Raw genomic sequence first — 27,839 nt, 5'->3', positions numbered from 1 at the left:
GTCACAGCGCTTTGTCATAATGGTCATTCGTAATAAGTTAAAAAACCATTAACCAATCTCATGCCTAGCTTCAACACATGCACTTTTTTATTGCATCTAAGATGTATTACGGCTTTTCTCTGAAGCTTGATGCTTTTCATTGGTACTGTACTGAATATAGAAAAAATAATTAACACTAATAGTGACTTATGATCGTACATATTTAGTTCTAAGGATTACTACTAACACTTAACAGCGATACTGCAGTTTGTAGTGTCAAATAGACACTTCTAGAGTTGTTGAAAGTAGTGAAATCTTTAGTACGGATGAGGATTCAGGAACATATAAAACATTTCGTGTTTTCTTGAACTGACGCTCTAGGAGCAGGATTGGAAAAAATCTTAAAAATACTTTCGATACCCAACCTGTTATTTTATGCGGAAGCTGATCAACCCACAACTCTCGTACACGGTTTAATATTCCAAAATTGTATAATTTGCAAGTTTCCCTTCAAACCTGGTTTCCTTGAAGTTTCTTTTAAAAAAGGTTATATTCCCTAATCCGTTTATGTCTTTCTCAACAGAATGGTTTCAAAAGGTGGATACCATCTGTATCGATTTTAATTGCCAGGTTGATTGGCAATTTCCAAAGCAATGGCTGCCAGCAATTTGAATGATCATTCGCTGAGGCGGTGAAATCGTAACTTTCATTGGAAATATACAAAGTTTTCCCTGAATGTGGATCCACAGATTTTCCGAACAACCGGTTCCCAACTACGACAAAAGTGTTTTGTGTGGAAACGTTCGAAGTTGCATTCAAATGTCGGTTATACTTACCAGTTGATAGCAATATCATCTGGGTGTCATCGATATGTACTGGAAGCTTCCTCCGAGGGTGTTTTCATTGAGTCGGAGAGATGCTGGCTGCAGGTTTGCAATTTCCATCAACTGGTTTCATATGTCCGCACGTCGTTCCGCGAAAGGTGTTCGGCTACGGGCATAACCTCAATCATTAGCCAAGCCCTCGCGGATGGAAACTTGTTCCGCCGGTTGTCGTCATTGCCGTCGTCCATGGAACGGGACGGGTAATTCCAAGGTGAAACTTTCGATTTTCATCGAGAACTGACTGGGCGAGCGGGTTCTGCGGATGTGGGTTAGTTAGTTGAAATCGAATCTAATTGGATGCGGAGCAGTAAACTGCATTGCTTGGTGTTGCATTTGATTGAAGAATTCGAATAAGGTGGAAAACTCCTGGGCCTTATTGTCACGAGACATGACGAGTGTAAGAATCTAATTAAATTATCGTTTAAGAGTTGCGACGAATTGGAAATGCATAAAATTAGTGCGAGAAAAAGTATCGCAAGCAACAAAAAGTTCCAAGGAATGTTTATGTAAACTTATTCTGCCTTTAATGAATTTTTAGTATGATGTTTTTGCTACCACCGTTTTAAAAAATATTTCAACGCGAAACCAATTTCCAAATAATCAAGAAGATCAAAGGTTGATTCATGATTGAACGATCCTATCCTATACATAAAATTGAAAGTGCCTCATCACCTATATTTTGTTGTTTTTGATTCGAGATTCATAATCTTGACTCAGAACTTCGATCAAAACCTTTAAAAAATAATCTCTGTTTAGAGCTTTTGGCAACAATTTTCAAAATTTTCTTATTTGTAAAAAAAAGAAAACATCAGATCTAGTAATTTGATTTTAGTAATTTCATCTGATTTCAAATTTCATTGGTAAACTAGGATTTATTGTGGTCTCTAAACTCTGAATTCGGCATCTAGTTTAGATTGCGTTACCTCCATTTAGGTTAAACCACAGAGAACAGACGTACAAGCTAGCCCACGAAACTTGTGTAAAAATCCCAACACCCTTTTTGAACCATTTTTTAATTTTGGCTGGGCCACCAGATGTCTCCAAACACACCAAAGAGAACTGTCAAAACAAAGCTGACTAAGTTTCAATCAGTTTTCTATAGGTCGTATGAGCTGCCTAGCATGTTTCAAGAAAATCGCTGTTGAAGTTTCGTAATACGTTCATCATGTTGCATGTAAAAAATAATCATAAAAGTTATTATCTGTTTCCATCAAATTTGTTAGAAATACAAAGTTTAACAGCTGGATGCTAAAGTGATATGTGAAAGAAACCCGCTTGGAGATGCCTAGAATCAGTACTGCTGGGTGAGACTGATCGTCAAGAATGTTTTTGTATTTGACCGGACATAGGAGTTGCATTTTCTAACATAAATTACTGTTCAAGAAGTGCGAAAACTTATATCAAATCTGCTAGTTATCTTAATTGTCATAGTAGTGCAAAAATAAAGAAAGGGAAATTTCTCCCAGTTAAAAGTAACTCTTATTTCATTTATTTAGCAATAAATTAAAGCCGTCCATTTTACTTCTGCTGGTGTTCGTTGATTTCGAAAAAGCATTTGACCGACTGAACCACGAAAACATCTGGGCTGCTCTTAGACGACGAGGGGTCCCAGAGAAACTAGTCCATCTCATCGAAGCACAGTACGAGGCATTTTCGTGCAAGGTCTTGCACGACGGTGTCTTGTCCGAACCAATCCCGGTAACTGCTGGAGTGAGACAAGGATGTATTTTGTCACCGCTGCTTTTTCTCATCGTAATGGATGAGATCTTGACTGGATCGATTGACTGTAGACCAAACCGAGGATTGCCGTGGAATCCTTCAACCATGGAGCAACTGAACGACCTTGACCTGGCAGACGATATTGTTTTGCTCGCCCAAACACAACAAGACGTGCAGAGCAAACTCGACGACCTCACCGAAAGCTCCAAGGCAGCAGGTCTCAAAGTCAATGTCGGAAAGACCAAGTCGATGGAGATCAATACAGAAAATCGTTCCAATTTCGTGGTAGCTGGACAACAGGTTGAGACAGTGGAGTGCTTCCAGTATCTTGGTAGCCAGATTACGCCTGATGGTGGTACCAAGAAGGACATCGAAACCTGGATCAGAAAAGCCCGATTTGCGTTTGCGAGTCTCCGAAACATCTGGCGGTCACGCCAGATCTCTCTACGAACTAAGATCCGAATCTTCAACTCAAACGTCAAATCCGTATTGCTGTACGGGTGTGAAACTTGGTGCACATATGCGGTGACGACGCGAAAACTGCAAGTTTTTGTGAATCGCTGCCTGCGGAACATCATCCGCGCTTGGTGGCCTGGCAACTGGATCTCAAACGTTGAACTTCATCGCCGGTGTCATCAAAAGGCGCTAGAAATCGAGATTCGGGAACGTAAGTGGAGATGGATTGGGCACACGCTGCGAAGAGATGAAAACGAGATTTGCAGAGAGGCGCTTGACTGGAATCCAGATGGGCATCGAAGAAGAGGCAGGCCCAAAAGCTCGTGGCGGCGAAGTTTAGCCGCTGAAATCCGCACAGTTGACGAGAACCTCGGCTGGCAGCAAGTGAAGACGCTGGCTCCGGATCGCCAGCAGTGGAGATCTTTTATCTCAGCCCTATGCGCCGGTCAATCGGCGCTGGACCCTTAGGTAGGTAGGTAGGTCCATTTTACTGAGACATTGCATTGATTTTTTGTGAGTTCATATACGATTACGCCTTTTCGAAAACTGAACACTTTAAAGTTGATTTGTATCCTTTAAACGGCGCAATAGTTGGCACTGTTTGTAGTCAATTTCTAACGTATTTTTTTGCTGATAGCATTTGAAATTTTACACACTTTTTTGACGATTTTTTGTTCGAGCTTGTACGTCTGTTCTCTGTGGTTAAACTTTAGACTAGCGCTTAACTTGATTAAATAAAACAAATAAAGATTAGAAATTAAAATTTAGAATTGATAGATGAATCAATTATGTTTATTTATTTTAAAATTCCAATAACTTTGATTTAAAATACAATACACATACTACATACAAACTACATATGTAGATACAAGATACAGAACATACAAAAAATTCAAGAAAATAAGTGTTAAGATTGTTTCATGTTTCACATTCAAAAAGCACCCTTGAATCTACGTCAAAGTTCAGGTACCAAAATAAATGTAGTTTCATTATACCGATGCAGAATAAATTATTCAAACTAAAATTCAATAATATTAATAAATCTGTTACAAATTGAAATTTAAACTGAATTTCAAAGTTTTAATTGAAATTTATAGGATAGCTTTGACACTATCGATATGAAACAAAAATTAAATTAATGTAACCAATGTCAAAAGTGACAAAATGGTCAAAATTGTCAAAATTGTCAAAATTGTCAAAATTGTCAAAATTGTCAAAATTGTCAAAATTGTCAAAATTGTCAAAATTGTCAAAATTGTCAAAATTGTCAAAATTGTCAAAATTGTCAAAATTGTCAAAATTGTCAAAATTGTCAAAATTGTCAAAATTGTCAAAATTGTCAAAATTGTCAAAATTGTCAAAATTGTCAAAATTGTCAAAATTGTCAAAATTGTCAAAATTGTCAAAATTGTCAAAATTGTCAAAATTGTCAAAATTGTCAAAATTGTCAAAATTGTCAAAATTGTCAAAATTGTCAAAATTGTCAAAATTGTCAAAATTGTCAAAGTTGTCAAAATTGTCAAAATTGTCAAAATTGTCAAAATTGTCAAAATTGTCAAAATTGTCAAAATTGTCAAAATTGTCAAAATTGTCAGAATTGTCAAAATTGTCAAAATTGTCAAAATTGTCAAAATTGTCAAAATTGTCAAAATTGTCAAAATTGTCAAAATTGTCAAAATTGTCAAAATTGTCAAAATTGTCAAAATATTCAAAATTGTCAAAATTGTCAAAATTGTCAAAATTGTCAAAATTGTCAAAATTGTCAAAATTGTCAAAATTGTCAAAATTGTCAAAATTGTCAAAATTGTCAAAATTGTCAAAATTGTCAAAATTGTCAAAATTGTCAAAATTGTCAAAATTGTCAAAATTGTCAAAATTGTCAAAATTGTCAAAATTGTCAAAATTGTCAAAATTGTCAGAATTGTCAAAATTGTCAAAATTGTCAAAATTGTCAAAATTGTCAAAATTGTCAAAATTGTCAAAATTGTCAAAATTGTCAAAATTGTCAAAATTGTCAAAATTGTCAAAATTGTCAAAATTGTCAAAATTGTCAAAATTGTCAAAATTGTCAAAATATTCAAAATTGTCAAAATTGTCAAAATTGTCAAAATTGTCAAAATTGTCAAAATTGTCAAAATTGTAAAAATTGTAAAAATTGTAAAAATTGTCAAAATTGTCAAAATTGTCAAAAATTGTCAAAATTGTCATAATTGTCAAAATTGTTAAAATTATCAAAATTGTTAAAATTGACAAAATTGTCAAATTGTCAGGTGATGAAAGAAAAATTTAAAAGTTATTGTTTCGGTATACCTTGAAAAATAACTTAAAAATCAGTGTAATTCTTATGTTACTAATGAAAATAGGAGCTGAAGGTATCAGTAATTGAGGGTTCCATTTCAAATCCCTAAGACCAAATCTTATTCGTGGGTCAATGTCTTGCTTAAATCGCTGGAATTTATCAAAATTTTCCAATTAAAAAAATCCGGTTATCTCTGAAACTCAAAACAAATTGGTCATGAATCATTTTTCTACGATTTTCATTAAAAGGGTTCGTATGTTGAGGAATCTTAATCAGAACTTTAAAAACATTCTGCTGCAATTTTATTACGTTCGAATAAATAACTTTCTTAGGAAAAAATTCCAATTACAAACTTTTAATCTTTTTCTCTTACTTTCATCAAATAATTATATAATAGAGAGATAGATAGCTATACAGACCATTCAATAAAATCTTGCTCCATGATTTCATAACTCATCGAAGATTTTTTTTTAGTTTTGTATACTATGTTCCTCAGCAGTAAACCGAGTCCTTATAGTTAAGTTATTGTTTAATTCTTTCAATTTTGAATCGAAAATAGATTCCTTTCAAGAAAAATTCCTTCCACTGATATTTACTGAGTAGGGGAGCATGGGGATACTTTATCCAATTCTCTTATTTTCATCATATCTTTGTAACAAAAATTAAACAAGATACATTAACCCGAAGATGAGTAAAAAGCATTTGCGTGAAGATGAAAAAAATTGTGATATTTATAAAGTTAAAGGAGATTTGATCAATCATTCAGAGGGCCCACCTCTGGGCAAAAATCAAGCAAAATCTAAAGATAAAAGGTTCATTGACTTTTTTTGAACATACAAAACTCGCTCTTTAATCTGACGGTTTTGAATCGGACTAACTTGGTAATTGGACGTTTGTGTGATCGATCTGATTACAAAGACAGTTTTACTAAATAATCGAATGTTTTGTTGAAGTAATTCCAAAAACTCAAGTTTTTATATTTGTCTAATTATATCCTTTCCATAGATTAATGAACATCGATGTTTTTTTGTGATCCGCTATGTTAGCAGACAATATTGATGTTTTCATATATTTTTCAACAACTGTAGCTCTTTAAATTCATTCGATTCAGTTTTTTCACTATTTATTTCTTAACTTTAAAGATTGAGACGAAAAATAGTGTTTTGAGCCAATACTTTTAACCGAAATAATGTTTTTGTCAAGGAATTCATAGTAACGAGCGAGTATTGTATTAGTTCTTATTTCTTATTTCACAGTTTATAAGTGTCAAACAGCCAGACTTCTTAAAGTTTGTTTGCTATCCTTTAGTCATTGCATACTTAAAGGCGTAAATTTCTGCAAATTAAAATTGAGATTTTTACGATTTCCTTTGGTGATTTTGAGTGAGACTTTTATGGTGAATTTTCGTTAATTTTTATGGTTTTCTTCGTCATAAATATGTTTAAAAATGATTTTCAAGCTCTAAGTTATTAAAATTATTATTTCAGGAAACTTGTTCGCCTAACTTGACTGAAAATTATTGAAAGACCTGATAATTTTTTTTTGTAAATATTGCCTAATGGAGTTCGCTCAATAATGTTGCAAATTTTCAAATGCTGAATTCTCTTTTTTGGAGTCTGTAAAGGCATATGAAACATAACAAAATTTTTATCATGTAAAACAAACCAAACCCGAATGTCATATTAATTGGGAAGCTTGAGACGTAGGTACTGTTTATTTTGATGTTTTTTCACGCATGAAATCTTCGAATGCACGAGCTGTACGTTTATCAACATTGACAGCATGCAAAAACTTTCTCGCCATGGCATGGCTCGGGTGATGTTTATATTATTACTGCAACAATTAAATCGCGATAGGGGTTCATACTTTCGGGTTGTTTATGCTACGCCAGCTTGATGATCTCCGGACGATCATCATGGTGGTGTCGTTTTCGTGTCGAAATCGTTCACAGATCCTACTACTGATGTCAATATGGAAATATAAACTTCGGCTTCATCACCCCGAGGCAACCCGCGTTACTCGTGGTGGCGAAATTTCTCTCGCTTTCTGGGAAATATTTTCTAATTTATTAGATAATGATCCCCAGAGCGAGCGCATGGCAGCGATCTTGGGTCGACGGATAATTTTGACAAAACAGTGAAAAGTGTTATATAAACGAATTGCTTTCAAAGAACCCTACTTTAAGTTTGCTAATGTGATCTTACTCGGACTCCTGAGAATTCAAATCGAAGAAACTGGACCTGTAAAAAATGCAAGTGACCTAAAAAACATAGTATAATTGCTATAAGAAACGGAAAAATTTAGAAAAAATCTCAATTTCTATCTTACCCAGTGAAAATAGAAATCATTTTCTTAGGTGTGAAATCGTTAAGTTTGCGTCATTGAGCAATTTTTGAAGGTGGAGAAAATAACAAACAACAATAAAATTAACTGTTTGGCGGTTTGAGCACAGCCGTTACCCGGGGAGTAGTGTTCTGCTAACGGAAGTGTTTGTTTGACCTGTGATCAATGATACGGAAACCCAAAAGGGAGAAAATGCTTAGCCGGATCGATCGAGCTCGAAGAGGCAGCTGCCGGGTGATAGCAGTCGTGTTTGTTGCGGTAAGTGAATCGAATATTTGAATTCCGTATTATCTTCAATTTCAATCAACATGAGATTATCATTTTCTGTGAATTCTTAAGATGTTTCATACGAAGTAATGAAAGCATAGGGAAAGTTTGGAAAGAATAGTTAACGACGTTTAATTTGTGAATTAGAAGACTAAAAACTTCTAGATCCTCGGCAGTATGTATTTAGAGTAGGACTAGGCACCGATGTTTATTTCGCTGATATAGAAGAATTTTTCGATAAGCCATTAAGGGGGGAGTAGGGTCTAACACAGTGGTTTTCAAACTTTTTTCCTTCACCGCCCCCTTTCGCTTAATTCTTGAGCTCAACGCCCCCCTGAGCAAATTTTTGAAAAATGTTTAAAAAGAATGTTAAATGGCATTGTTGCAAAACCATAAGCTTTTGGAATTTGATTGTAGTATAATTTAAAACGTTCAATGTAGCTCATTTAAAAACTGTTACAGATGACTTGAGAATACCGAAAAGCCAACGTATAACAATCAATTGAAGCAATACAAAACAAAAAATAAATTCAAAATTGCTTCAAACATCAAGACTGAAATTAAAAAAATTATATAATTCTTTTCAGGACAAATACTTAAACTTGGAAACAAAAAAATCTAATATCAAATCGCCTATCCCAATTTTGGTAAACAGAATTCTTTACTAATTAAATTTGCTTTTTATTTTTCACTAAATATTAACTGATAATTCGGTGAAATCGCATAAAAAGTATTTTAAATAGTATCATTTCTTGATCAAATAAATTTCAACTAATATTCATGGCAATTGTAGACTAAATTTGAATACTATTTCTTTCATGGGTCTAAAAATTTAACATAGGTTCCAAAAACTTAATTCCGATAATTTAGTGAGAATCGTATACCTGTTTATGTTTAATCATGAAAATTGCCGTATTCCTTTTCTTAATCAATTGAATTAACAATCAGCAAATCAGAATTAAAAATTAACGATCCTTTGAGTTTTAGGCATTCTCCTCTTTTATTTCAAAAATCTATGACCATATCTGTGACGCCTTTTATCACAGATTCTATTCGAAAGATTTTTTGTATTTTTTTTAAGAAAATACATTTTAAAAATTTTCAGGTATTGTATAAACTTTAAAATTTATCAAATTCATATGACCTAGAGCACATTGCCATCCGAAATTTATGCTTCTTAGTTCAACTCAAAATAAACTTACAAGATCAGATCAATAAACAGATCGTTTTTATACGAAATCTATCACAATTAACAAATTAACAATTAACAATTAACAAATAATCTGCCTGAGATTGTGACTTACAGAGATAATTTGGTTTTCAAAGTTATTCAAAGTCGTTTCATTGGTGGGCATTGAACGTACTCGTTGTCATTTCAATTCTAAGCTGTTCCATAATTCGTGGAAATTTTAATTTCGAAAAGGATCGCACCGCCCCCTTGAGCCCTTCCAATGCCCCCCCAAATTTCTAAGTTGAGCTCACCGCCCCCTTAGAAGCTTTCAACGCCCCCAAGGGGGCGGTAGGGACCACTTTGAAAACCACTGGTCTAACACTTTCAAAAAATCGATTTGTAAAACATTTCAAGAATGTTATGTCAAATTTTCAAGTCAATTGAAGAAAAACTGTTGAAATTATAGGCCTTTATCTCCTCCTGTCTAATACTGCAAGAAAGCAAGAGCAGAAACTTCAAACGCGTTTTTCTCGAAAGCACATTTTTGAAGTCCGTGGACATCGTCATTTGAAAACTACTTATCCGATTCTTTTCAAATTTGGAACATATTTTCTACATATAAAATACCAGACCCCAACGTTTTTCTTTTTTGTTTTTTTTTACTTTGGGGAGATTTTTCAGGTGAAATATAGCGGATTTTTTCGTGAAAAATTGTAGTTTTACTTCAAACAGCCACAAAAATTTCATAAAAATTTTTTTAAGTTAAATAAAAACGTTGGGGTCCAGAAAAACATCTATTAAAAAAATTTCGCTCTGATTTTTTGACTTCAGATGATTCTGTGCTGAGATACAGTGTTCACCGCAAATCCTGTTTTCTTAAAGGCATCCTCGAAAGTGCTCCGTCACCGGCTTATTTTTCAATATTTTTTTACGAAAAAATTACTAAATGTTCTTTTAACAATGCTATTTATAATGCAAAAAATTTGAATACATTTGTTTAAACGATAGCTCTAGAAAAAATCGTAAATATGGTGTTATTTTATACCCGTTAGACCCTACCCCCCGTTAAGAGATAATCAACATATTGATGGATGGATATTTCTAAAGCATATGATACTTTGAATAGAGACGCAGTTATCTCTGCGCTAATAAAAGTGAATTTTTCTGGAAAAATACTAAATTTTTTAAAGAACCCTTCAGTCAACCGAACTTTTAAAGTACGAATCGGATCAACTTATTCGTCTGCTACTCAAGGGATTCGACAAGGATAAGTACTGACTATCTTATTCGTCTCCTCCCATCTGTTCTAATTGTACAATCAATCTTACTGTTGATCATATCTTCTTGGAGTGCACCATGTTACTTCCAAAAATGCTATTGTTGAAACTTGGTAATTCTAATGAATTAATATTGAAAAATGAGAAACAACAAAAAGACAAGATTATTAAATTACTTCAGGATGTTGATATATTTAAACTGATAAAATTGTAATATGTGAGAAAAGATTAAGAATTTCAAAAATGTATTTTTTTTGTATATTGTGATAAATAACACAGAGACGCGAAAGACCTAGCTAAATAGGTCAAATGGTACATTGGTACACTTGATTCTCGGAGTTTGTTAAACGTATTTTCCACCATATATTAGGTAAAAGTTTAAAAGCACCATTTATAAAAAAAAAACAATACATGTTAGAAGAACTGATAATCTAATTGAAAATTGCTGAAGGGTGTTGGAAATTTTTGGATTGATAGCAATTCGGTTCAATTTAGTTTTAATTGGTCAATCTCTTGGATTGTTAATCAGCTCGCAGATTGTATGGATGATTTATCGAAATTGGGACCGAAATCATTGTTTCGAATGATCTTCCGGAAAAATAATCACAAGCCGACTTGGATACCTGAATCGATAGCAAAAAGTAAGCCTATCAGTATCGCATTTTCCCGATGTCAAAATTTCATTTAACATCAATAAGTAGAAAGATGATGCCAAACCAATACCTATGGAACGCATAGAGACCAAAATGAAAGCATTATTTGATTTTGCTTTTTCAAAGCTAACAAAACAAGGTATCACCATGGTTTCATTATATCCATCGTAACCTTTAAGTAGCAAAGTGAGAATGAAATGACACCTTGATTTGTTGTTCGATTTCCATTGTTCCGATAAAAAAATATTTTTCAAAAGATAAAAATTTGATTGCACTGAACAATAAAAACCTAGTTTTCATACAATTGCCTACTGAGCCCAAAATGAGATTCGTGGCTTGACAATTTTTTTTATTATGAAAAATTCAATTATTTTTTATTTCAATTTGGTTTACCTTTAGCAATACCACAGTAATGTCAAAATTTGCATTCAATAAAATCTTTTTAATACTTCATCTTTTTTTAAAATGAATTTAGAAAGCACAACGATGCCAAATTTTGGCCGCATGCTATACCTAAAAGTGGCATAGTTATGCTCTCAAAACTAGTTATGAAACGTTGGGTGAACAAGGTATAAATAATCCTTCATTTCATGATTTTTTATTTTCCCTTAAAAATAATTTTAAACAGTTGGAAATTATGTGTACATGTGTACAGATTTTTCATACATTAATTGTTGCAAATTTGTTACTTTATGAAACGAACTGTTAAGGTTTTAGTGAGACCTACACTTGGGAAAATCGAGGCATCCGTATATCGAAAGTGAGACCCAAACTTTGGCATTGTACCACATTTATTTGGACAAAATCATACCATATTTTACTTTCAAGGTATGAAAGCAAGATTAGGTACAATTTTTACCATAAAAGTCTGCTTTGTAAAAACAGCTTTCCATACTAATTCTACACAAGACTTGTTTTACACACAATGAAGACAAAACGGTGTTTGACATGGTCGTAGGAACGTAATAATCTTGACTCAGAACTGATGCCGTAACCTGAAAACTAACCCCAGGTTTCGTAATCTTTATTTATTATTAATGTCTTTGATAGTAATCACACAAACATATCTTAAACTAAACATGTATTAATTTCTAGAACTACGTATACTATTCTTAAATATATCTTTGGAAATGTTAAAGTTAAAAACGTTTGACACTTCATTGAAAACACGACAACAGTTATACAGAGGATGATTTTGTGCGAAGACGGTGCGGCTGTATGGTATCCACAGAAAGTTCTGTTGACGAAGTCGTCTAGCTGGCGCGTGAATGTTAATGTTTTGCAGCAATTGGGGACAGTCTATATTATTCGTTAACAAGTCAAAAACGAACATTCTTTGAATGTACGTTCGCCTCCAGCGAAGGGTTTCAAGAGATATCAGATTGCATCTTTCTGCATATGGTGGCAGTCGAACGGCATCATTCCATGGCAATCGACGGAGTGCAAATCGTAGGAACCTCTTTTGTACCCTTTCCAGTCGTTCGATTTGTACTGCCTGATGAGGGGTCCAAACTGCCACGGCATATTCTAAAACGCTACGCACCAGAGCACAGAAAATCGCTTTCAGACAATAAATATCTTCAAAGTCTGCAGTGTTCCTACGGATGAAACCCAAAATAGCAAAACCTTTTGCAGTAGTAGCAGCTATGTGTTCCGAGAAGGTTAGTTTGCGATCGAATATAACGCCAAGATCTTTGATCGAATCCACTCGTTCCATTTCCACTGTATCCATTGCATAGTTAAAACGTAACGGTTCTCTCGTTTTACAGAAGGTAATGCATCTGCATTTACTAGTATTAGCTACCATTCCATGACACCTGCACCAATTAAGAAGAGTCGAGATGTCTGCTTGAAGTGCTGCACAGTCCATAAGTGATTCGATATTTCTGAATATTTTAAGGTCGTCTGCGTACATTAGTTTTGAGGATTTGAGTATCCAGGCAAGATCGTTCACAAAAATAATGAAGATGAGTGGTCCTAAGTGGCTTCCCTGAGGGACGCCGGAGGGAACTTCAAATGGCTGAGACTGGATTCCCCGTAAATTTACAAATGCTCGTCTGTTTGTCAGGTACGAGAGCAGCCACTTTGTAGACCACGATGGGAAGCCGTAGCGTACAATTTTACGGATTGCGATCTCATGAGGAACCTTATCAAATGCTTTGGAGAAGTCAATATAAACGGCGTCCACTTGTTGTTTTTTGCCAACAGCAGTATATAGTGTAGCGGAATAGCTCATAAGATTTGAAACCGTAGATCTATTCTTCATAAAACCGTGTTGATATTCTGATAAAATTGGTTTAGCAGCATTATAAAGTCGCTCGTATAGTAGTGTTTCAAAAACTTTTGACAGACAACAGAGTATCGAAATGGGTCTATAATTCTCCACTCCATGAATATTTCCCGATTTATGGATTGGGGTTATGGCAGCGGTTTTCCAGATGCTAGGAAAAATACCATCATTTAGAGATCGATTGAATATAATGCGCAGTGGTTCGGCGAGTGTTTCTGCGATCGCTAGTATAAAAGACGGTGGAATACCGTCTGGGCCGGGTCCTTTTGTTGGATCAACAGATTTGAGGGCTGTCAAGACTTCACGGTTGGTTAAAATAGGCTGAGGAAGGTTTATGTCAAAGCTAGGCAATGCTTCGGAATACTCGTTGACGGCCGGTGGGCTATGTGAAGAATATACACTCTTGAAGAATTCAGCAAACAGATCAGCAGATTCACGGGCAGTTTCAGATGACCGACCGTCAAGTGAGACTCGCGATGGAAAACTGTTGACGGAACGTCGAGATTTTATGAATTTCCAGAATTCTGATGGCCTATTTTTCATTTCCCGTTCCACATTATTTATATATCGTCTGAATACGGTATTACGTAGCGCTGAGTAATCGGCTTCCATTGATACTAGGTCAGCTTTGTTTGCTGCAGTTCTGTTCCGAAAATATCGTTTACGTATTCTGCGCAATCTATTACGAGAAAGGCGAAGCTCTGTGTTCCACCACGGCTGTTTGTATGATTTTCGGGAAGGACGTTTTCTGGGAGTGTGAAGCGCAACTATCCTTAGCAGATGATCGTAGAAAACGGAAACAGCTTCATCAGGGCAGAGATGTTCAATAAGGTGTGTCCAATCTATTGATGCTAGTGTTTCAATTACTGGGACATAATTACATCTTCCAAAATCAAGGTCGTGACGGTAATCGTCGTCAATCAAGACATTATCGTCGAAGCAATCAAATATTATAACATGTGGTCTGTGATGGCGATCAGTGGGTAAAATTGAACTAGGTGGATCAACAATGTCAGTTACATCTGGTTTGTTCATAAAAATCAAATCCAGAACTCTACCGTTGACGTTCTCTCGAGAGCACATCTGAGAAAGGCCAGCAGCTAGAGTGGTTTCGATAACAGCCAATTCTTGTTCGGTGGATGCATTTACGGGAAGATATCCATTGGAAGTTTCGTCGAAATTCCACGAAAGATTCGGGAAATTATAGTCACCAGCAACAACTACAATATCGTTTACAGCTGTGGCTTGCATTATGCCGTCAATGGCCGTACAGTGCGTCGCATAGGTAGACAGGTCGGTATTGGGACGGAAATAGACACAGCAAAAATACATATCTCTTTGATTCTGTTTGATTTTTACAACTACTTGCTCTAGGCGTTCGCAATTTTCAATAGGAAAAAGAGTTGCTTCAATGCTTTGCTTCACGGCAATTAGCACACCACCTCCACGTTGCAAATGACTTGTTCGTGGGTTGCGGTCACACCGGTAAATATTGTAATTAACGGATAATTCAGAGTTCTTAATGTCGTCGCGCAGCCATGTTTCTGTCACCATAATAATGTCGTAATCAGAAGTCATCAGTGCAAGTAGGAAATCGTTGGTTTTTGTGCGCATTCCCCCTGCGTTCTGATAAAAAACGGTATATCGGCGGTTCGTCTGCTGTTGATATGAGTTACTCGGGACATCGTCTACGGGATCTTGTGAGGAAGTTGTCGCGTTAATTGTAGAAGCGGGTGAATTATTTAGACCGGGGAGGCATATGGAGTAGTTTCCTGTTGTGGGGGTAATGCGGTGGCAAATCGGAGTGGGGGTAATGCTGCGGATGGTGGAGCTGTACGATGGCTCTGGGGTACTGTAAGCTGTATCTGGGGTGGAGCGAGTTGAGGGGAAAACTTCAAAAAATCCTGTCTAGGTTTCATGTCAACAAATTCACGAAATCGAATTCCAGCAGGCCATGTTTCGGTTGACAGTGCCTTTTGTTTCAAGTCCAACGGTATACCAACTTTGTACGACATGAACGACAATGATCGAACGTCTCTTCCCTTCGGTATCAATTTAACAAGCATAACTTCCTGAACCCCCAAATGAGAACGCACCATTGCCAAAACTCGTTCTTCAGGAACTGATGGGAGAATGCCAGAGAGATACAGCCAGAAAAGTGATGAATCTTGTGTAGCTCCCTGGGTCTCCTGTGAGCGCACCGAAATTTCCAGGTCAGATGGATTGGTGCCAATTGCGCACAACTTTCGAGTGGGGCGGAAACTAGCTGGGTTGTCAACGATGCTGTCTATACGACGCCTTTTACTCGTGGAAGAAGGAGTAGCCGACCTACGAATTTCAAGGTTTGGTTTCGGTGTTGTGCAAAGCTTCACAGAAGTCAAACTAGTTCTTATTTCCTGGCGAATTTCCTTAAGAATGCTCTCTCGCATTTCTGTTTTCAAAGAATCTATAAGAGCCTCATTAGACGAGTTTAAGGACACCATCGCATTCTGGAATCTAGCTTTCGACAGAAGAGTTTTACAGAACAGGCATAACCACGTTATATGAGTGTTAGAGTCGATCATTTCCTGATAATTTTCTGTCATTCCTGAACATTGAAGACAGAAAATGGCTCGACAAAACCCGTTACAACTAGTAAAGTGACCTTCGAATTCTTTACCGCATTTTTCACACAGATGTTTAGCCATAATGATTTCTTATGCTACTTTCGTTACCTTAGTGACAAAGAGATGGCGCTGTGATCGGCAAAACGATGCGATAAAATATCTATTGGCACAGGATGGCACCACGGTACTCGATGACGTTTGTTGTATACCTACGGTCCTCTATGGTGTGTGACGAAGACAGCAGTTGCTGTGGCGTGCGATGCAATACTGTTCGGGGGTTGAAGTGGGACGGGCTATTGTGATGATCGTAATCGGGTCGAAATAACAAAACAGCAAAACTGGATTGGTTTATTTCGATATGGTTGCGTACAATGATTGAGTATTTAGCGGTGGTCACAAACTGTTCGGCTCAATGGTTCGGAGGTATTTTTCGATTTGATAATGGGCAGCAGGTGTCAGCAGTGGACGGTGGCTTTGGCGCAGGCGATAGCAATATCAGGAAGGAGAGTTGCGGGGCGAGGTGGGATAGCAAATGGAAGCGGACAAATGCTGTGATCTACCACTCTCTAGCCAATCACGCAAGAAATCTTATTTCACCTTTACCTGTATTTGCGACAGCAACTGGGCTAATTCCGTATGTTTCGGGTTCTGGGTTATGGGCAGATGATTTTGCGGTGCAATGATAGCGGTTTTGGGTCGGATTACAGCTGGAAATTTGTTTTCATCAAGAGCACAAATCGGGATGTAAACAAACGAGAGCAGTGTTACCAGAATTCTTCTACAATTTTTCAAAATTTTCTCACTTGTTGATGCAATTTTTGTCCTGAATATCAAATGTTAAATAAGATTGATCTCATTTCGGGGCTCTGGTTCCATTGAATCAAAATAAAAATTGTATTTCTGTTTTCATATTTCGGATTTTATATCCAGTTGAGAATTATTAAAGTCCAGTTCGAATCAGCATAAGAAATTAGACAGGAAAGTTGTATGGATTTCTGGTAATAATTTTCCGATTAAAATAATAAAAATTGGAAACCATCCTGAGTTTTTGTGTTAAATCAAAATTTTAAAATTTGCGATTCAAAATTGGAAACTAAAAATCAGATTCATCATTTGAGCATTATAAAATGTGATTTCCGAATAATGAATCTGATTCAGATTCACGAAGCGGATTTAAATTAAATTATTTAAATATTGTATTGAAATTCATACCCAAAACATCCTAATTCAAATAGATTCATGATTAAGGGCTCTGAGAAAAATATTCACTTCATGGCTCACATTCAAAATTGTGATCTCGAATTTGAACTCAGGAATCCAATTTCAGAAATCGTATTGAAATTTCGGAATCTCTTATTTTGAAATCAGGTTCATTATTCTGATTCAGAATTAGAATTTAAATTTTCTTCTAGATTCAGTTCGTAAATTCGTTATACAATCATAATAAAAATATTAAGATGAGTATTTCATCAAGGAATAAAAAAAAAATAAAAAAAAAACAAGTTTTGTTTATGAAAAACCCTGATTTTATAAAAAAAAAACTTCACAGGTATTGAAATCCTTGATTTTTAATGAACATATGTTGAAAAAGATCATGTAAAATTTTTACACAAAACATCATATTACCTTGATGTATTGTATAACATTAAGTATGATGCAGTTTGTTCAAGAGCCGAATTTTATACAAAAACATTAATTTTGAATATAGTTTGCATTAACTTTTAATCGTACATTCAAATCTTTGAATTCGCTCAAGGTTTGATAGAATAAGTTTTTTTTTTCTCAAAAAATTGAAGTTTTTCCAAATCAAATAAACTAAATCTAATAGACTCTTGAACAAATTTAAAGATTTTAACTATCGATAAATGCTGCTTCCATATTTAGATACTTAGATGCTTCATCAAATGTATCAAACTGTGCCTATAAATTTTAGAATTTTACGACGATTTTTAGTTTCAATTTAACACTATTTAATGTAAAAAAAACTTAATGATGAAAAATCAAATAGTGCACAATCATTTTATTTTTATTTTTTTTTTTCATGCATGCATTGTTGAAACGATAAAATCTTTGGAAAAAAAATTTTGTCACTAAACCCTTCCCCCTTCCCTCTCATGAGGAGGGCAAAACTAGCATCCACAATTTATTGATATTTACCTTATAAATCCAAATTTTCAGAAAAAAACCTAACTTTAAATCATAAATTTTTTATTTTATTTCAAGTGACTTTCAAATGATCACAACTTTCACTTTGATGTTATTTGTGTATGTAAGTTAATTCATTACAAGATTGACGTTCCGGCTATCCCTTTGGATTGTATAAAAACTGACCGGCATACGATGTTTCAAGAATTCAAGAAAAACCCGAAAATGAGCAAATTCAGACAATATTTATTTTTCGATTGGCCAAGTTTTCGTGTAAAATAGGGCGAGTGTTCCTACTTAGGACCTAGAGCCTATTTTAGTCCTAAAATGCCGAAAATTGTAAATAATTCAGTTTACTAGCATAGGACAAACTCCTAGGCACACAATAAACTCTTATTCTTCCTAAATCCTACTATACCGCTTTTTCCCATGTAGAGTCTTTCAGATAGAATTTTTAACGTTTTTTATATGTTCCTCCTAATCAATGGTAAATCAAACACCTCAATCAGTGGGGCGCGTTTTGAGAAATTAGAGTTTATAAGGAAAAATCACGTTTTTTTACTGTCCAAGCCAAAGTTAAAAGAGAAATTACTTTCACTGTACAGAATATGAACTATACTACCTGTTTTCCCTGAAATAAATTAAAATTAATGAAAAACCCGGGAAATTTGTGAAGGGTCTAAAAATAGGAGACTTCGACTCGGATGTTCCATTTTTAGACTTGACATCACCATAACTTTGTTTCAATACCAACAATTCAACAAAGGTGCGAATTTTTCATTGGGGCATAACTCAGAACCAATATTATAAATTTTTTGTCAGCTTTCACAAATAAACTACAAGTTAGCAAACAAAAATAATTTCATCTATTGTTCTGCTGATAGAGCTGACAGAGAGTGAATATAACCCTACTTCTGTGTGTAAATGTTCAAATATTCGTTATGTATTTTCATAACAAATTTTCCGAAAATTTAATGTATTTTCGTAACAAATTTTCCGAAACTTTTATCAAACATGTTATGTAGGGAAAATTTGTTTATTGCCGGACACTGCCTATGGCCGAAAAAAATTGATTTTCAAAACCGCATTATCCTAATAATGTTTAAACACCATGAATATTGAGCAAATAACGTCGTCTGAAGTCGATTTTCAATGATCCGCCACACTCCTCCACACACAAAAAATAAAAAATAAAAACATCTGACTCCCCTGGTTTGAATTTAAAAAATTATCTTAAAAGGTAAGCAAAAACCGAGCTAAAGTATATGCCCTGTTTAAATTTGATCTGATAAGCAATAAGCTCTCGATATTTCAAATGTTTAAACCATGGGTGGAAAACCATGGCCCGCGGGCCACATGTGCCCGCGAAGCTCATTTTGAAAAAGCCATGTTCTAAAAATTCTTGGTCTACGTATATCATTTGCAAAAATATATCTGAATCTACTCTTACTAGATAAAACATAGATCAAATAATCTCTGAAGTGATTTTAGGCAAAGGGGTAAAAGTGTATAACATCAAATTTCGAGAAAACGCACATTTAAATTGTTGTGTTTGGCCATTTGCCATACATTTTTCAAACATTTGCAATTTTCTTTCGAAAAATCCGGTAATTTGATTCCAAAATAGTCGACCAAAACTTCAGGCAATATCAACAGCAAAAATGAACTTTAAAAAAATTCATCAAAAGTTATCAGTAGATTTTAAATCGTATTTTAAGCTTCCACATATCCTTTCATTATTATATTTATAGAATTTACACAACATTCTCGTTTTATATGCATAAATAAAACAAAATAACAATTCAATTTGATTTTTTTTTGTGCGGTTTGGCAAAAATGGTGAATAAATCCGAGCATTTTTCAATGAAATGCCGGTCAACCGAGCCGGATCGGACTTTTCCCAAATTTTGTATTAAATATCCGGTCAAACATGAATAAAACCGGGCAACCTGGCAAGCCTAATCTTCACTCGATGTGACCTATGCAAATGTTTTTATAGCGTTTTAAAAAATCTGTTTTTTTTTTCGAATACTCCAGAATAATTTGTTTTTTTTTTTCCCGCCAGACAATCTCATTCCTGAAATTTGGCCCGCCCGTTAAAAATGTTGGCCACCCATGATTTCAACCTTGATAGTACCGAAGAGACGATAAAAAGTAGTCGGGTTAATAACTAGGTGTCAAACTATCTTAATTAAACCATTAACCTTGATGAGAGGCATCCAGATAGTTCCCTAATCATACCCTACAAAGCCAATTGGATAAAAGTGAAAATTTCCCGTTCAGAAACCAGAAAACCATAACTTTCAAACCAATGAATCCCATTCAAAACAAAGCTATCAATCAATGAGGGTGGATTAGGGCGATGAAGTGGGGGAGAAGGAAGAAACTAAGCATTTTCCCGAAATTCAATTACCAAACGTGCTCCTTAACGGCACACACCTATCGGTTAATTCAAACGGATATCTGCATAAGCAGTAATACGTGAAAATGGAGCTCACTGTAATCATAACCTCATACACGAAACCATCCAGCCATCCATCCAGTGGCGATAATTCACACTGCTGTTCATTTGAATTAACGGGCAGAGCCAGTGGGCTAAATTGCTCCACTTATTTGCTCATTTTTCCTAGCCCGTCTCCCCCAGGTTTCGGAGTTTGGTTGTTTTCATTCATCAGTCGGTCAGTAAGTAAAACGGGCAGGCGCGTATATGGATGAATGTTATGGAAAAATAACTGCTATCGGCTATTTGCAGAAGAAAAATGAGATCGTTTCCTTCGGTTGCCGGCAGTATCAATTAAAAGTAACCATCCCAGAAAGGTTTGCGCGCGCGCTCCTAAAGCTAGTGAGAGTGAATAGTTTGAATAGTTTGAAGTCGGTGGGTAATTGTAGCCCAATGGCATTGACAATGGAAAACGTGTAGTTTTACTTTGTCTCTCGGCGGTTTTGAATGATAGCAGAGCATTTCTGGATAACAAATGCTTGCAGCCAACTTTTCTATTCATCAGAAAATTTTAGGTTCCGGTGCATTCTACGATATCAGTCTGAAGAAATGAGCGTTTGTAGGTACTGAATCTGTCAGTATTTTTTTTTATACATTACACTTTTTTCAAAGTAGATCTTTTCAACAATTTTCAATTGCAAAAATCCTCTTTGTTTTAAAATGTTAAAATCTCCATTCCAACAGCAAAAAAGTGGATCTGCGCTCTACCGAGTAATCTAAACCCCTTTCTTCCGTTGCAAATGGGTATAAAATATGAATAACTTCCCCCTACAGGTATTTTTTTGTCGCTCATGCTTCTTCAAAACCACGACCAGAAAATGGATTTTCCACTAATTAGCATCCGACGCTGAGCAGCTGAAAACTACTAACTGCTCAATTGCGTAATAATATGTTGTTGTTGATCATTGCAAGATATGCAGATGTGGCAAGAAGAAAGTATCATTCATACGTCGAACATTTTACTGGATTGTTTACGAATCCAGGGCACATCAGCGTGTGTTGCTAACAAGTGAATCCTCTTTCCGAATTTATTGCCTACTCATAAAGTCCATATTGAATTGTGAAACAGGGTGCATAGAGCTGCACCTAATGAGTGCTTTTCAACCACTAACCCATTTCAATCTATCCATACATAGTTCGGAACCTCCTCGAAAAGGGGTTATAGTTTCCACTTCGAGGCTCTCGATAAAAGCCGAATAACCCGATCAAGCTCTGATTTTTCACATATTACACGGCCTGCGGTTGCACTTTACGATTTGCGCTGTTGCGATGACATTTTGTTGCACATTCCTAGCCTATCAGTCAATTTACTTAACGGAAATGCACTGAGAACGGCACTTTCGGAAACGGCGGAAAATCAAGAGCAAAACGAGCAATGATGGAAGCTATCATTAGGCGGGGTTGTTGTAACCGTTTTGCGGCGGTGATAGATGGTTTTATGGAAAAAGAAGTTAGCCTCCGTGGGGATCAATGGAACATATGCTGACTCGAGGAAAAAGTATCCGTAAAATCGGTAGGTTCGTAGCTTGACACTCGTTGAAGTCTTGTGTTTTTCTTCAACTTTTCATAGGTTGATCGTTTTTATCATGTTATTTTGGCTAAAATTTTGTCACAGAACCTTAAGAATAGATCAGAAATTTGGAGTTTTAATTTCAATTTTTTTCATTACGTCTGGTTTTACATTTTATAGTCTTTGCTCAGAATGCCCATTTTGAGATAAAAATTATCACAGTTTGTTTTTGATCGCAGTTTGTCGTAAATCATTTCTAGCTCTGATTCACAACACTAAAGCGTGAAGTGGTTGAATAATTTAAAATTCAACGTTGAACATGTGCTAACAAATGACAAAGTGTATGGAAAATCGGAAGGTTCGTGGCTTGACACTCGTTTTAGTCTTTTGTTCCACTTCGATTCCCTAAGCAAGGTTGGCAAAATTGCGTCATTTTGACCAACATTTCGTCACAGGAACTACATTAAAGAAATTTATGTTTGAATATGATCACCTATTCTATTAAATTATAATAAATTCAGTGGATTTTAATTATCGCGGTCAAGTAACGAGGTAGCTACATTTCTTTTTTTTTTTCAACTAAATGTGAAAATTTAGATTGATTTTGTCAACTATAAATTTGTTTTTCAAAATCATAGGTATAAAAATGGATTTCTGTCTGTCTGTCTGTTCCCTAAAGACTTGGAAACTATAGAACCGATTTACTTGAAACTTGGCAGGTGGGTACTTCTGAGGCCTGGGAAGGTTCCTATTATGGTTTAAGACTCCTCCCTCTTACTGGAAGGGGGAGGGGTCTCTCAAATAAAAGACAAATGTTTGCATATCTCGAATAATGATCATGCAGATTAAACCAAACTTGGCATGGGAGGGTATTCAAAGTCAAGGAATGTTTCCATGAATATTTGGAACCCCTTCCTTCTTTCAATCGGAAAATAGGAAGAGGGAGGTGGGCTACCTTACATTTTTTTTTACAAAACTCGAGAACCAATTGAGCAAATGGAACCAAATTTGGCAAGGGAGGGTATTGGTATACGAAAAATGTTTTAATGATAATTTCAGACCCCTTCCTTTTTCCAATGGGGGTATAAGAAAGGGGGGGATTCCATATTTATTTTATTGCATAACTTGAGAACTATTCGAGCAAATGGAACCAAATTTGGCTTGAAATGGCATTTTGGTACGAGAAATGGTTCTATGAATATTTGGTACCCCTCCTTTCTTCAAGTGGAGAAATAAAAAGAGGGAAAGGGTATTTTTACAATATTCAGCATAACATTAGAACCAATGAAGCAAATGGCACAAAAATCGACATGAGGAGGTATTGGAATACAAGGATCGATTCTATGCTGTTTTCAATGATATTTTGAGAACCCTCTGTTGTTCCAGTAGGAAAACTTCTAGGGAAAAGGGTGCTACCATACAATTTTTTTATTACTCTGGATCTTATCTGGCCACTGAAACCAAATTTGGAATGGGAGGGTATGTGGGTACCAGGAATGTTTCTATGAATATTTGGTACTTCCAGTGGAGAAACTGAAAGGAGAGAGAGGAGGGAGCTGCTTTATAATTTTTCGCATAATTCGAGAATTGATCGAGCAAATGGAAACAAATTTACGATACGAAAAATGGTAGTATGCTTTTTCGAGGCCTTTTTTTCCATCAATTGGGGATCATGTTATTAAAGAGGGAGCTTCCATACAGATATTTGCATAAACCAAGAATTTATCTAACAAATAGAACCAAATAATACATGGGAAATTATTTGGGTACGAGAAATGGTTCTATGACTATTTGAAACACCATCCGTCTTCCAGGGAGCACATAGGAAGTGGAGAGAGGGTCCCAATAATTTTTTTTTATATACATAACTGGACAAGTAATTACGCAAATAGAATCAATACCTCCTTCCAGCAGTTGCGAATGGGAAGAGGAAAGGAGGACTTCCATACAATTTTTTGGCATAAATAAAGTTCATTTCAAGCAATAGAGATCATATAACGTAAGAGAGGTTGTAATTTAACTCTCCCTTTAATATCGAAAACTTATCAGACAAACGGAGCGAAATGTGACGTTATTTAAATACAAAAAAAAATATGTATAGTATTTCGTGAGCCCTTTCTGCATTGGAGGAAAAGAGTGATGATTCCATATCAGTAAAACAAAGATACATTTTGGTATACTTAAAGTACCAATGAAGTTTAAAAAAAAACCGAAAAAAATTTCAGATCTTGGATTTAGAGATCAAGTTCCAGAATTTTTTTTTAAATTATCTATGTAGTGCAATTCGAAATTCCAGTTGCAGCTCTCATTTTAAAAACTGTTGCATTGAATTATGTTAAAATTGATTTAAAACGATATCTTCAATAATTCTTTATTTTTGCAAGGTGTAGCAAAGTACCCAGGGTCAGCTAGTATCATATATATATTTACAATTTGCCAGAAAAAAATGAATGTGAATGCATCACTATTAGACCAACAGCATATTAGATCTCTTTGTATATAATGCATATAAAATTGTGTTTTGTCTATGATACGTTGGAGCTTTTTTTAAATTTATTTTTTTTTTCAAGGATTTTCATCCTGTTGGATGATTCATCCCATCTCCTACCGTGGCTAGTGTACTTTTTTCAATTTTTTTTATTTTTTTTTTATTTTTTATTTTTTTTATTTTTTTTTTATTTTTTTTATTTTTATGTATTTTTTTTGTTGTTTTTTTTGGGGGGGGGGGGGGAGGAGGGAGGAAAGGGAAAGGAAATACTAGGGACAGATGGGTAGAGTGATGTTTATATTTCCTCGTAAATGCTGCTGCTCCGGAGGAATGAGAGGACCTTTTCCTCTTCTTCAGGATCGTTCGACAGGATCTGTCGAAGGTTGTCGGCTAGGTCGCAGTCAAGGCGGGCTTGCTGGTGTATAGGGCATTGCGTGAGGATATGTTTGATGGTGATGACTACGCTGCAAGCGGGGCAGATGGGAGGGTCCTCTTTACCCATAAGATAGCCATGGGTCAATCTTGTGTGTCCTCTGCGTATTCGGGTTAGGGCTCTCCGCTCAAAGAAGGAATTCCGGTCGTTCCATGCATAGGTGCAGTTTTTGATCTCCCTCACCTTGTTTTCGGTGATGTTGTTCCAGGTGTTTGCCCAAGAGAGGAGCAGGTGGTTTTTAAGCCAGTGGGAGGCATCTGAGGGAGGGATGGCCGTATTGGGGGGTTCCAGCTGACTACCGTTGAGAGCCAATCGATCTGCTGCCTCGTTGCCGGGAATCCCGGAGTGACCAGGAATCCAGCACAGAGTAATTTTTTTTCGTCGCTGCAATGTTGGAAAGTGCAATGATCCATGGGTGTTTTGTGTTGGCTGCCTGGACAGCTCTCAGCACGCTTGCAGAGTTTGAGAAGATGACTGCGCCGGTAGATGGGCAGAGGTCCTGGGCTGCTTTTAGGATGGCGAAAGCTTCAGAGCTGAAGACGGAGCATTTGGGTGGTAGAGAGAGGGCCACACTGTCGGTAGTGCTGAATATGCCACATCCAACCTGGCCATCAGTGGACTTGGAACCATCGGTGAAGAACTTGGGTATGCTTTGGTATTTTCGACTAACGAGTTGGTGATAGTTGGCCAGAGCAACAGTTGAGCTCCCTCCGGCTCGTACCGCGGAGAGCAAGCTAAGATCGACTTTTGGGACAGGAGCATTGAATTTGCGAAGTCTAGGTTCAGGGCGGGTTGATATTTCAGGGATAGATGTTTCATACTTTTGTAGGTAGCTTTCGGTACGCTGAACCATAGGTACTTCGGGGTTTCGGTTGTAGGATAACCAGCGGATCGTTTTGCTGGAAAGGTTTCTTGCGATCACGTAGTCAAAAGGGATCTGTCCACTTTCTGCCATGATAGAAACGATTGGGCTGCTCCGGAAGGCGCCGCCGATGATGCGAACTGCTTGGTTGTATAGTGGCTCCAATTTTTCGTTAATGCGGTCGCCACCGCGACTAAATAGGCCCAGTCCGTGGAGCATGGTAGGCATCAGCCATCCATGAAGGAATCGGAACAGTGAAGAGCGGGAACCGGCGCCCCGGGCGCTACATAATTTTTTAAGGATGTTGAGTTTGAGTGAAGCTGATTTCCGAACTTGGTTTGCATGGTTGATGAATTTGAGTTTGTCATCCACTAAGACTCCAAGAATGCGGGATGAGTGGACTATGGGGATAACTTTATTGCCCATTATAAGTGGGGGAAGTTTGTTCAGCTTCTTCTTCCTGCTACTAAGATGCATGAGCTTTGACTTTTCTGGAGCGAAGATAAAACCCATGGAAGGTGCCCAGTTGTCTACTCTATTTACGGCTATTTGTAGTTGCTTTCTGGATAGTACTGAGTAGGGGGACACGGATATCAGGGTTATGTCGTCGGCATAGGCCAGAACATTGACGTCCTCTGGAACTACGTCAAAAAGTGATTGCATCCCAATAAGAAACAGCGTTGGGGCCAAAACAGAGCCTTGGGGCACACCGTTTGCTATGGTGTGGGGTGATGATAGCTTCCCATCGATGTAGACCCTAGCTTTACGTTCAGTCAGGAAGCTGCGGATGAAATATCCCATTCTGCCCAGAACACCCCATTGTTTTAGCCTGGACAAAATTTGATGACGGGATACCCGGTCAAAGGCTTTAGAGAGGTCCAAACATAAGCTTTTTTTAAATCCATATTTGCTGAATGTTTTATAATAAGGTGTTCAGTCCACCAAGCGGACTGAAGAACTGGAGAAACAGCGAGAATCGAGAAAACCAAATGCGCGACGCCCGAGTAGCGAGAGCTATAAAAGCAAGCGGTCGCGTCCCCGCGGAGCGAGTTTAATTCCAATCGTCGAGCGAGCAGCATCGTCCCGAGAGAGTCGAGAGCGGCTCAAGAAGAGAGCCAGCCAGCAGTGGGCTGCATCAAGGCCACCAGAAGGAAGCAGAAGCCAGCGTTGCTCGTCGAATAAAAAGAAGAAGAAGTGAAGTGAAGTGTAAATAGTGCCAAGAGAAAATATATATGTATAAACGCCAGCAGTAAATCAACGAGTTCTCTTTTGCTTCACTCCTGCTCTTGCTCCGATTCCACAACCAGGGTTGCCAACATATTTTTTCAATAGTCAGGGAACTGGTGAAATAAAAATCAGGCAAAATCAGGCTACATAAGTAACGGAAATTCCGCTCAAAGTGATAACTTTTTTTTTTTTTTTGGTCATCACTCTACATTTTTACTGTGTTGTGAGTCTACTTGGTTGCATAATTCTACTGAATCAAAGCCGAAAGATTCCATTTAATTCCCTTTTTAAATATGAAGAATTAAACGGAATCCTTCGATTGCTTTCATTCAGCCACATTTTCGCTTTTTAACTACAGCAATAATACCTAATTTAGTTCCGTACTGCCCATTTTTCATCACATTCGTAAAAATCAGGCATATTTTTGAAAATCAGGGAAATTCAATGGCTTTTCAGGTTGTCAGGCAGAGCCTCGAAAAATCAGGCGATCCCTGAAAAATCAGGCATATTGGCATCTCTGTCCACAACCAATCGGCTCTTTTCAGAGCCATCTTTAGAAAGAGTTTGCGATCACTGTGGAAGACAGTAATCGACCCGGCCTTGGCCCGCCCAGGTACAGTCCGAGGACTTGCCTCCACCGGTGAGACAACAACTGAGGTTGTCTGGGAGAGACTCACTTCCACGAGGGGAATGAGTCCCATCGGTGGTTGTTTTCCAAGCGCCGCCCTAC

General features: G+C 36.6%; 1 protein-coding gene across 6 annotated transcripts in view; it reads left to right on the top strand.

Moving 5' to 3' along the window:
* Positions 1-27,839, top strand: part of LOC129745207 (uncharacterized) — a 65,649-nt gene that overhangs the window by 18,276 nt on the left and 19,534 nt on the right. For 3 of the 6 annotated variants that reach the window (XM_055738140.1, XM_055738141.1, XM_055738142.1), the window contains exon 2: positions 7,694-7,938. In XM_055738140.1, coding sequence (XP_055594115.1) covers positions 7,846-7,938 — 93 coding nt within the window. In that variant the 5' untranslated portion in view covers positions 7,694-7,845. Of the gene's footprint in view, positions 1-7,669; positions 7,939-27,839 lie in introns of all 6 variants that reach the window. The other 3 variants (XM_055738137.1, XM_055738139.1, XM_055738138.1) reach the window with 2 other exon arrangements.

This window comes from Uranotaenia lowii, chromosome 2, assembly GCF_029784155.1.
Source record: "Uranotaenia lowii strain MFRU-FL chromosome 2, ASM2978415v1, whole genome shotgun sequence".
Taxonomy (NCBI): Eukaryota; Metazoa; Arthropoda; class Insecta; order Diptera; family Culicidae; genus Uranotaenia; species Uranotaenia lowii.
This window is presented reverse-complemented; position numbering and strand designations above follow the sequence as displayed.